General features: G+C 41.3%; 1 protein-coding gene across 1 annotated transcript in view; it reads right to left on the bottom strand.

Moving 5' to 3' along the window:
• Positions 1–12,523, bottom strand: part of GLUD1 (glutamate dehydrogenase 1) — a 36,025-nt gene extending 23,502 nt beyond the window's left edge. Inside the window, exon 1 of the mRNA XM_002915393.4 lies at positions 12,167–12,523. Coding sequence (XP_002915439.3) covers positions 12,167–12,407 — 241 coding nt within the window. The 5' untranslated portion in view covers positions 12,408–12,523. The remainder of the gene's footprint in view (positions 1–12,166) is intronic.
• Between the last annotated feature and the right edge of the window lie 6 nt (positions 12,524–12,529).

Genomic DNA, 12,529 nt, shown 5'->3' on the forward strand with positions numbered 1-12,529 from the left:
TTACTTCTCAAGATAAATTCAGGAAGGTAGTAAAGACAGTCACTGGTAAGCGTTGGTGTCTCTCCTATTACCCACAAAGCACTTTTTTCATCGCTCTAGAGCCTGTGGAAGCAGTCACTAAGTTATTTTAACTTCCCTTGCTTTCTTTAAAAAAAAAAAAATGACCTTAGTTTCAGGGGTACAACACCACAGAGTGACTGGACAATTCTATACATTATACTCTGCTCACAAGTGTAGCTTCCATTTTCCTTGCTTTCTTAAGGGAGGGGAAAAGTTATTTTCCCTCATCCAGTGCTTTTAACTAATGCATTCAGTGGGAAACAAAAACAGCTTGGAAGAGTAACAGTTGCAAATCTGAGAGGGATCCTATTATTCTAGACATGGATGCTAATTAGAAACTGGCCTCCTCCTTGTACAGAAGGGTATAAACAAAATGTCTATTTTACTGCAGAAGTCCTGGAATGATATGAGTCAGAAACTGTACATGTATAACAAAAAACATGCTTCTGCTGGACAGAACCCAGGAATTCTTGTTTGTAAAGTGAAATTTTCTTTCCGAGCCACACCCAGTCGGAGAGCTCAGCGGCAAGCCAGGAAGAGAAGCAGTTCGAGAGATTACCTTTCACAACAGCCTTTCTGGCAGGTATGAGCCACTGAAGGATTCCAGTGAACTGAGAGGCAAGGGGGGAAGCACTAAGGAAAAGAGCAGGAGTTAGGGGGATAAGCCTTGGAGCAGATAAGGTGGGGGCAGAGGGGGACCCAGGAACCAACGCACATGGTACTGCTGGGCTAAAGAAAAAACAGGTTTTCCTTTCAGCTTTCTAATTAATCAGTGATACACAAATGTTTTTACTTCTGGAAGCTGGCAGACACACTAGCACAGGGTTACTTAAACTGTTAGTCTGGAAAAAAACTCTCCAAGTAGGGCCATAAATAAAATACTGAGTACTGTACCAATACTTGAGACAAACGAGCCCCAGTACACAAGTTCACCCAAACCTAAGGGAAAGCTACTTGCTTTTCTTCTTATGGGACTGGAAACCAAAGGTAATTACTAAACACGTACTGTCACCTAAAAATTCTTACCCACATTCTACTGGATATTAAGAGTATGATGGTAAAAAAGAAGTCGCTCTCCACTTTATCTGTAAATCCAGGGGATTATGAGATACCAGCACAACTGGGGTGAGCAAGGGACAAAGTGATGTGACATACACTTGATGGGACACGGACTACCCCGAGTTAAGACAGGCCCTACACATTCTACTTCAAAGTTCTAAAAGGGGAAAGACGTAGCATTTCTGAATGCATCTGATATTTCAAGAATACAGAATCTGAAGACAAAGTTGTTCAGTAAGGCCAAATAACAGGTAATACACACATACATACAAGAAAACCACCTTCAAGTGTTTTAAGCCAAAATGAAACAAGAAGTATCTTATCTGCAGTTGGAATATTTTCATATTCTAAAACTATGCCCTTCCTTCTTTTCTGTGGGATAAGAAGTATGGCAGTGAAGGCTAAAGGTGAGCCGGACTGGCAGTGATTGGCTGGGGGCACAAGGATAGAAACCAGAAGGACCCAAAATTTTATTCCAGGAACGGAGAAAAGCAAGTTACGATTTTTTTCTGTCCTGAAGTCCTACAGCACTACCTGTTAGCCTGTGCTACCACTAGAATTCCCAGTGTTTGGGAAGAGATTAACTGGGTCTCTGAACACAGAGCTGGCAGGTGTCATAATGGAGGTGCATAGCTGCAGTGAAAAGAAGGAGTCCATGGCTGGCCAAACTAGAAAGGGAACTGGGTGATTACACAGGTGTGGACCACAGACCCATGTCCTCAGAAACAGGGTCTAAAAATCAAGGACCACATTCTCCCTGGCCCACAGAGTAACTTGCACTTCCAGTTCACCAGAGGAAACTAAAGGAACAGCACCCATGACAACGTTTATTATTTATCAAACCTGGTAGAGTTGGAAGGAGGGGTTGGTGATACAGCTTGGAAATCAGACCTTTCATTCTGTAGAGTAATTAACTCTCCCATACAGTTATTTTGAGCAAACTGGTATCCAGATGTTTCGAAAGAACATTAACCACATATAGATGTCTGCGTGCTACACAGCACACACCAGTTCTCTGCCTTTTGACTTTATGACCAAAGATACTCCTTGCTATCCTCAAGAGCCTCATGACCGGTGTACAGTACGTTTTTCTAGCAGAAATAATAATCAAAAGCAAAAATCAGCTGAAGTTGCTATAGTGATGAAGAAACCACACCAGCTCCTTACTCTGAGAAAGATTGAGTGAAAACCACAACTGAGTAGCTTCAATTTTTTTCCTTTTGCTAGCTGACTCAAAACCAAAAACAGACAAAAAAGCTCCTAGCAACTGAGTCACCATTGTTTACGATGAATCATTAACTAAACATTCATGAAAATTCAAAAATTAAAAAAAAAATTACTTGAACCAAGATCTTTTAATAGGGCTTGATTTATTAAAAATTCAATTTCCAACTGTATCTTCACACTTTTCAGAAAATCAAGAGTTCTACCACAAGCACAGAACTCACAGAAAAGCAAAAAGACCTTAGAACGTTTAAAATGCACGCACTAACCCTCTTGCCATTTACTCCTGAGAGCATCTTTTTTTCTCACATAATACTAATATAATTTCTAATGTGCAACAGAATGGCATAACTTAATTACAAATGAGGAGAGGAGAGCAAGAAGCAGGGAGGAACCAGCACCCATCAGCAAGTAATGACCATGAAAATATGGGAAGTCTCAGATAAAAATTCATTCTGCACTACAAGGAGCATTTCGTTCAGAGCAAAGGAAAATCATACCTTTAACTGCTTGACAGTGTCCATGTCTGTGTAAGAAGGCAGGGAAGCCCCATTATCAAAATCTTTAAGTGTTTTGAAGAGACAAACTTAGTAAGTTCTGGGAAGCATATGTTTAGCTGATGTTGGAGAAATGAAATGGAAAATATTTCACTTCTTCTTTTCATTAACATTTAAAAGTTGTAACACATATGTGAATGTGTTCATCAAAACTTAAACACAGAAAAAACTGAAATCTCCCCTATCACTATGTAATTCCTGTCTTTTCCTTATGGGTGGCCATTCTTAGTGATTTAAGTATATATATCTGTATCTGTATCTCCTCCCAATCCTTTCCCTGCATTTAAATACATACTATCTATTGAACATACAGCTTTGTCTTGAGCTCAAGTATTGAACTTACCACCCAATGGATGGGGGAAAGATTATGCATTAAGAAGGGGGAATCTTGTTCACTGGTTTCATAGATTGCTTATTCTGAAAATAGCAGTAAACTTAGTCCCACCTTCCCACCAAACAGGTCTTGGAAATGATGCTAGTAAAAGTGTTGAATATAAAATTGAACATTTAGTAGAACATAATGATAACTTGTTATAAAAAGGTTCAAAGAGTAAAGGATCAAAATTACAGGTATCCAGTTTCATATAAATTATGAATAAGTCTAGGTGATATCTGAGATGGATTTTTTTTTTTTAAAGATTTTATTTATTTATTTGACAGAGATAGAGACAGCCAGCGAGAGAGGGAACACAAGCAGGGGGAGTGGGAGAGGAAGAAGCAGGCTCATAGTGGAGGAGCCTGATGTGGGGCTTGATCCCATAACACCGGGATCACGCCCCGAGCCTAAGGCAGACGCTTAACCGCTGTGCCACCCAGGCACCCCTGAGATGGATCTTAAGAACAGGAAGAGAATTAGAGGGAGACAGGGAATGGACAGGCACCACATATAAAGCAACTGTACTTCGTAAAAGTTACGATCCAGAAAACTTATATGCCTGTATTTCTAATTTTCCTAAGGATCATTTTACACCTGATCTCATTTTAAAAATCCAGTCCTTTTTCCTAATAACACTTTCCGGGTGCTGATACCACCCTTTTTTCTACCAGTTCCTCAGGCTAGAAATTTGAGTTATCTCTTTCTCAGCTCCTCCACTGCCCAGCCTTCTGGACCCTCCCAGATTTATCATTATCTACCCAGTAAGCATTAAGGGACAGCTGTTTTGGCTTGCATACTTCTGACACGGAATGTGTGGGTCTTCCACACCAACAACCAGCTCTTCCATTTTCTGTGGACACCAAATGGTTGTCGCACACAATTTTTTTTTAAAGATTTTATTTATTTATTTGACAGAGAGAGAGACAGCCAGCGAGAGAGGGAACACAAGCAGGGGGAGTGGGAGAGGGAGAAGCAGGCCCCCAGCAGAGCAGGGAGCCCAATGCTGGGCTCGATCCCAGGATCCTGGGATTACGCCCTGGGCCGAAGGCAGATGCTTAATGACTGAGCCACCCAGGCGCCCCTGTCGCACCTAATTCAATACCGACACTGACTACCTGGAGTTAGTGCAGACCCCACTGATAAAGGGCTTAGTCCAAGACTGGCCTTCATTTTATTTTATTTATTTTATTTTATTTTATTTTATTTTTTTATTTTATTTATTTTATTTTATTTTATTTATTTATTTTTTTTAAAGATTTTATTATTTATTCGACAGAGATAGAGACAGCCAGCGAGAGAGAGGGAACACAAGCAGGGGGAGTGGGAGAGGAAGAAGCAGGCTCCCAGCAGAGGAGCCTGACGTGGGGCTTGATCCCATAACGCCGGGATCACGCCCTGAGCCGAAGGCAGACGCTTAACCGCTGTGCCACCCAGGTGCCCCTGGCCTTCATTTTAATCACAAGTATTAGATGCCCAGAGTACCCATATTTTTGTCCAACTTGGTTACAAACTGGGTGGGGGCTCCCATGCCTCCCTCCTCAGGTTTGGTAATTTCCTAGAATGGCTCACAGAACTCAAGTCAACACTTTACATGTGTTTACTGGTTTATTTTAAGGGCCTAAGTACAGGAGCTGTCCCTGTGTAACAGGTGCACCATCCTCCTGGCACATGGACGTACTGTACCAGAAAGCTCTCAGAACTTAGGAGTGTAGGGATTTTTATAAAGGCTTCCTCACGTAGTCATGATGGCTGTTAACCCAATGTCCAATTCCTTTCACCTCCATGGAGGAGGACACAGGATGGGGCTGAAAGTTCCAAGCTACTCATCATGGCTTAGTCTTTCTGGTGATCAGCTACCATCCTGAAGCTATCCAGGAGCCCACCAAGAGCTGCTTTATTAAAACAAAAGATGCTCCTATCACCCGGGAAATTCCAAGGGATTTAGGAGCTCTGTGTCAGGAACTGGAGTCAAAGACCAAATATTAGGACAAAAGAGCCTCTCAGCACCTCGATCCCTCAGGAAATTACAAGGAATTTTAGAAGCTCTGTGTCAGGAGCCAGGCGCAGAGACCAAACAAATATTTATCATGTCATAAAACCTCACTTTCCACTATTTACAAACACATAGTCTGTCTCTATGACCCCATCACACAGTCCTGACTCTTGCCTGGGCTGAATCAGTCACCCCCTCTATTTCTCTTTATCTAAAATCATCTTTCCCCCATCCAACTCCTACCCAGCCCTCCCTGCTTACAGATCAAAACTGTCATTCCCTGGTATTTTCTTTGAACTCCTATTGTAGCAACGCACTGCTGAGTGTATTTTCCATGATGTTATTTATTGACCGGTTTTGGGAAGGGAAAATGTAGAAATAGAATACTGAGCTAAAAGCAAAAGGAGAATGACACAGATACCATAAGAGATTCAGGATTCTGTTCTAGTTTGAGGAAATCAACAAAAGACATTTTGAGGGAAAAAAAAAGGCAGCTTTGTTTTGTTACAGCTTTCTTATGGATAGTTCCCCCAGCAAAGAGCATAGTACCTGACAGAGTAGGGAATTAAAAGGCCTGTAATGAACAGATTAACTATCAGAAATCCCCATGAGCTAAGGAATGCTCCCTAATTAAGCATACAGTTTAAAGCTCTTGACTGCAGAGAAAACTAACACATAATGGAAAAACTGATTTATCTGGAATATAATCTATAGCTCATAATGAACACAGTCCTTATTCAGTACACCCCAAATATGGGGACTCTTACCCTTGACTATTATTCCCTTGCTTTTTCTCTTAGTAACGGGTTAAAAAACAAAACAAAAACAAAAACAGAGAGTCCATGTAAATCCTAAGGCTCAAATGTAAACAAATGCCTTTTTTAAAAGGCCCATGTCCATGTATTTATGATAATGATACATGGCAGAAGGAGTCACATTACTGACAACCTTTGTAATTTTCATTTGTGTCATCTTTCACATTTTCCTCTAGCCAAGAAGCAATTCAGAAAAGTTAAAAGGTCTGACAGACTTTCTCTGAGAATAATCTGGAGAAATAGCAATTCATGACAAACCATAACTTCTGATTTTTTAAGGAAGAGACACTTAGAAGAAAGCCATGTTAAAACTATTCCTTTGAAAACCCTTAAAGATACATGTTATTAACACTTTGGTAGGGAAAGGAGTTCTGGCTGACACATTAAACTGTTCAACACCACAGCTCTTCAAACCTTTCAGTGGAAAACTCTCATTAGAATGTTCTTTCATGGCTTACTGGAATAAATGGACCTGTAAAGATATCATATATGAGTGAGTTTTACATGTGCAGATGTTGGAATATGCATTCATTCTCTAGGAAAGAGGGAAGCCTTCTAATAACTTTTAACACATTTCAAATGATCCAAAGTGTTAGGAGTCATTGTGTTGAGGGCATGACATGGTTCCCAATCACTGCTTAGGATACAACTTGTCTTTTTTTTTTTTTTTTTTTTACGTGAATAAATCCCAGATGATAATGATTAAGGAGGTGGGTGCTGGAGTCAGAGGACAGGAGTCTGAATGCCAACTCTTGCTACTTCACAGGGGGTACATACCAGAGGAGGTTTTATCCTAGTAAAACCTTACTTTCCAGCCCTAGTATCCACATTTGAAAATCGGGGACAACAGTGTGTTCATGAGGTTGTTAAGAAGAAGAAAAGCAATGATGCATGAAAAGCTCTTAGCAAAATGCCTGGTGTCCACAGAGAGCTCAACAAATGTTAGCTGTTAGGTTACCCCTTGCTTTGCCAGTTGACCTGTCGGGAGGCAGATCTCCCAGGTGCTGCTGCCTTTCAGCGCTCTCCCAGGATGCGGCTCTGCCCTTCGTGACACCTGCTCTGCCTTTAGCAGTAGTGTTTCATACATGAACGCTTCAGTCTTGATAGTGAGTACTGTAATCTACATTAACTTCTAAGCCTCTGGAAAGGAATAAACATTGCCTCACTGGGATAGCTAGGTCAGTTTCAGCTAACAGCTTTGGATGGAAGACTGTTCAGCTATTTCATGGGCAAGACCTGGGCAGAGCCGCTTCATTTTTCATTTGGTAACCGTTATTGCTATTTGAATATCTGAATAATATACAGCTATTTTAACAGGAGTTTCTTAGGTACAGCTACCATGGGCTATTTATGAATCAAAATTCTTCACTGAGGTGATATTAGAGGTCTAGGTCTAATTTTTTTTGTATTATGAAAATCTAATTATTATGCAAAATATATGGGGGAAAACCCCACAACATCCTGGAAGTCCTATGTCAGGCCATTGCCTAGGAATTCTTCAACATACAAAAGCTAATTATTTTGGTCTTTATTGGTGCCTGGCAGAACCTTCAGCACCTTTAACATCACTGGACAAAAACAATTTTCTTAAACAATCTTAATTATTACCAATAGTTGTATACCCAATTTCTTCCCTCTGAAAGCCAGAAAGTTCATGTTCAATTTTTATTTCTTGCACTTAAAATTTAAAACACTGCCAGTTTTATTGAAGTTTAATATACTGGTACTTGTCCTCCAATTTTTGATGCCCCAGTTCCTGCAATGTGTACTTTGCATAATGAGTGGGCAGTGTTTGTGTTCCTGCATATGGGCTTTTTACTGCCAGAGCCAGCCAGCTACATGGATTCCAACCAAGTGAGGGGAAGACTGAATGACCATCTGATGCATTGGTCTCCACCACTCTCCTAGCTCTTCATTCTCTAGTGTATTTGCAGGAGGCGGTGGATCAGAGGTATTTGGCTTCCATGAAATTCAAAGGCCTCTATGATGGCAACCCAGTTCTGGATTTAATTAAAAAGGGTTAAAAGCAGCAGCAGCAACAAAACCCTCAGGGATGAGGCTGGGGAGAAGAACATATTACTAATTGCCTGTCTTTTAACATAATTTTTAGGTACTGAGTTGATTCCTAATTTTCAGACTGAGTTGAATCCTAAATTTATCTACAAAGGCTTCATTTTATCTTGTGGGAGCAGATGTGGTCACACGCTCACACTTCAAGAATATTAGGGAGTGTGAGAGTTTATTCCAAGTCACCCAAGTTTTGATGGCTGTCGATCTGGCACAGCAGAAGTATGTCAGAAACAGGTTTTGTGTTTTTTTTTTGGTGAAGGCAGAGGCTGTGTCATTTTTAAGCAGTATCGGTACTTTCTACAGTCTTCCTCCAAAGTACTACCATTATAGCCCTGCGGACTGATACTACATTGACTCCAATCCTCAGCGGCCTCCCATACCCTCCACCCCTGCATCCTGTCCCCAGAGACAAGAACAAAGACCTTCTACCTCCCACTGTTTCTTTTTTGCATTTTGGCTTTTAAAAAACAACTCTAGGGGTTAACATAGTTAATACTTTTTTTTTTTTTTGGTACTGCTATTTACAGTTAAACAAAAGATTTAGGGTCAGTATCAGACTATTCCATTTACAGTGCATCAACTTTATTTAAATTTTAGAAAGTTCTATGATAGAAGGAAGAAGCAATAATGGAATTTCGGCATAACGTTCTAATATGAAGAAGGTGGGGGAGAACAAGCTGGGAGAGAAAGTTAAATTGCTCCTATATCAATGAATTGCTATTATCAATCCATACTTCTCACCCAAAATTGACTTTTATTTATATTTAAAAAATTTTTAAAGATCTATTTGAGAGAGAGAGAGCAAGAGTGGGAGGAGAGGGAGAGAGAGAATTCAGTGCAGACACCCCCACTGAGTGCAGAGCCCAATGTGGGGCTGGATCCCATGACCCTGAGATCACCACCTGAGCTGAATCCAAGAATCAGCTGCTGAACTGACTAAGCCACCCAGGCGCCCCCCAAAACTGACTTTTAAATGATAAACTTCTTTCTGAAAACGTACTGCACTGGTCTCAGAATTGGTCACAGAACCATGGACCAATAAAACATAGTATTCATTCTGAGAAAGTGGACAGGAATAATCGCTGATAATGTTTTCAAACATGTTAAAGAAACTTTGAAAAAGTCTTCTCAAAGCAGAAATTCCCACAATATTCATCTTTGTTGAAAATATTAAGGCTGCTCTTAAAATTTCCCTTCAGAGCCTATAGCAAACTCTTCTGCAAATCCTTAATAGATGCAAAATCTGATGGCTTCAGTTAAATATGCTTTGTGGGGAAAGAAGCAAAAAACCAAAATATATTATTAAATATTTACTTGGAATAAAGTACATATCAGCCACCCCCTCCCCAGTCTTAAAACCACCTGTTTCCCTTACACAGATTATAATTAGATTGTTACTTTGCTTCAACCTTGAAAATTGTATTTCGGAAAACTCAGGTTGAAGGTCACTCTTGAGGAAAGATTAGATGCAGAACACTGAGGGTTATGAGAAGAGTGAAGAGGAGCTGACAAGGCTGTGTGTGTGTGTTTGCGGAAGAACATTGGTAGAGAAGGCAGCTGAGGTGGTCAGAGAAAAGTGTGTTTAAAAAGGGGAAGATTTACTTAACTCATAAGGATTATTCAAAGCAACCTTAAAAATTTCAATCACCTAATGTATTTTTTATTTCTAAGACCAGAGTGCAACTAAGGAGGTAAACAACATTTTTATAAGTAAAAAAAAAAAAGCTTTAAATGTTTAATTGTAGACAAAGCTACTGAAAATAAGGTGCTTGTAGAATATACATTCTCTGCAGTCAGATGAAGGTAACAAATGGGAAGAAAGATTCTGAAGTGTTACGAAAGCAAAGCATGTAAGTCCACATTACTCAAATTTTGCTGATCATCTATTTAGCACACTGTTCATTATGCTAAGCACACCAAAATATTTTTAAGGGCTTTCATGGCTATAGAATCCTGCCCAATCCTATTATCCTATCATCTCCGTTAAGTCTTTCAAATTCCTTAAGATAATACATTTATCACTTTATAGAGGCCAATTTTCTTTCACGTTATCTTGCAATGCCTGATTAATTATTAGTTGTAATTCAGTTTCTCTAAGTTTATAAGCTGGGAGTTAATAACACTTTCAGTACATGCCTTCTGGTAAATGGAATAAATTCTTGAAGAGAGAATTGTATCTTACACTTCGGTACAAGCAAATGCTACAATAACAGTGCCTCAATATGGGCTTATGCGATTTGTTGCTAGGTTCAATATTTTGGTGTTAAAACTGCTGTGGCAACAAGAGGAGGAGGACTGACAAACCGTGGTAAATTTTAGTTGCTTTAGTGAGTTTGTGGAGTTATGATTTATAAAGATAGGAGAGGGCTTGGCATATAAAGAATAGAGGAATATAAAGAACTTCACGGAAACAAAATCAGATTCTGCAGGAAAACATATATGATGGTTTACTTGATTATCTTTTAAGAGACTGGAAAATACTGCCAAGAGAATAGTAATATAAACTAGACGGCCATTTTAAAGAAACATTGCAATTTAGTATTTGCTAACTTCTCTTCCTCCAACATCCTTGTTTCCTTTTCTTGGGAGTCTAAACTTGTATTCTTGGTTTAGAGAATAAGGGAGTGGTAGGAAGAAGGAAGGTGATGTAGGGGACTGTAAGTTTTATATAATTTGGAGGTGCAAAGGGAAATTAGAGGTCAAAGTGGTTCAAACATTAGTTTGAGAAGAGGAAACAGAGCTAGAGGATAATTAAGCTCTAAAGGTATGTCCTAAAAGAGGGTGGGGTCAATGCAAATTTAGCAAGTAAATCATTAAACAGTTTCAGGCAACCTTTGTTCCCAGGTTGGAAATGCGGTTGGAATGCCAGCAGAGCTCAAAATTTTTCTAGTAGAGAGATTTCTAAAAATTGTCCTTAGAAGTCAGCTAGTATAATAGAACACTGTACCAGGCTCATGGAGACAAAGGGTCCAGCCCAACATCCTCTCTGTGCTTATTAGACAAGCAACCTCCAGCAAGACGTCAACTCCCTGGGTCCTTTTATTTTTTAATAGAGAAAAAGTGGTTGTGCCCTTAGGTCATGCTTCAGCACCTGTAAATATGTACTGTGCAGTTTACTGGGGGAAAATTTTTTTAAAGTTTTTATTTGCTCGAAGGAAGCAATCTGACTGCAAAAGCCGTATCTGTAGATATTCAAAAATGTAACTACAGGGTAACTTGGTGACTACCAAATTGTAAACGACTCAACTCCTTTCTTCAGTACTTTATCTTTTCCCCAAGCTCAAATCTGGTGCTAGCCAGGACCAGTACACACCCCCGGGGCTATTTCATTCCATTGGCTGGCGGGCCGTCCTGCATTCTACACCCTTTAGATGTACTGTCAGGGAGCCCGGTGTTTGTTTGTCGGAGATGTTACGTCGCTCTTGTATGACTTTGTGTGTGTGTGTGTGTGTGTGTGTGTGTGCAAAACAGAAGCTGTCAGGGCAGAAAAATAACATGATTTAAAAGACCAACGTGTAATCAGTAAAATCATTTGGCCAGTAAAACTGTCTAGATTTCAAACCTAAAAGGCAATTAACTTTGTATGTTTCTGTATCATTTGTCACTGATGTAAAAACGAGTGAAAAAAAACCCCGGAAATAATTATTTCCTAGTTTGTGTTCGGGTGAGTCTCAGAAGCTCACAAAAACTTGCAAAGGCACAATCAGATGGGCCAGTCATTCTTCATGTGCATTTTGTCAGGACCCACCCTGGGTGTCACCTACACTAGGATCGAAAGAAGAGCCGTGCACCATCTATTCTGCATACAGCATCCACATGCAGGGGCCGGGGATGATGGCTCACGGGGCAGAAGCCAGGACCACTACGTGGCGGTTTCGGCAGGAAAAATCACTGTCCGCGCGAGCCTGACACATCCGCGGCTAGGGCCAGGGGCAGGGTGGGAGCGGGCCAGTGCCCATCCAGGGTGGGCAGGGCCGCGGGGGAGGGCGCGAGGGGCTCCGCCGGCGCTCACCTCCCTTGCAGGGCGTGCGGTGCTGGCTGTGCTGGGCCCGGTAGCCTTCGATGACCTCCCAGGAGCCGTCGTCGCGCCGGATGGGGAAGGACAGGCTCAGCACATGGTTGCAGGGCTTGATGATCCGGAGGATGCCGCGCACCCGGTTCCGCTTCTGCTCCTCGCTCTCCCGGGTCTTGAGGTCCTCCACCAGCTTGTCCTCCACGATGCTGGCGCCGCGGTCGAAGAAGCCCTCCACCATCTTGAAGAAGTTGGGGTCGTCCTCGCGGTCGGCCGCCGCCTCGCTGTAGTGTCGCCGGGTGGGCGGCACGAGCCCCGGCTGCGGGGCGGCGGCGGCGGCGGCACCGGGCTGCCCGCGGGCCC

This window comes from Ailuropoda melanoleuca, chromosome 6 (genome assembly GCF_002007445.2).
Source record: "Ailuropoda melanoleuca isolate Jingjing chromosome 6, ASM200744v2, whole genome shotgun sequence".
NCBI classification, from domain to species: Eukaryota; Metazoa; Chordata; class Mammalia; order Carnivora; family Ursidae; genus Ailuropoda; species Ailuropoda melanoleuca.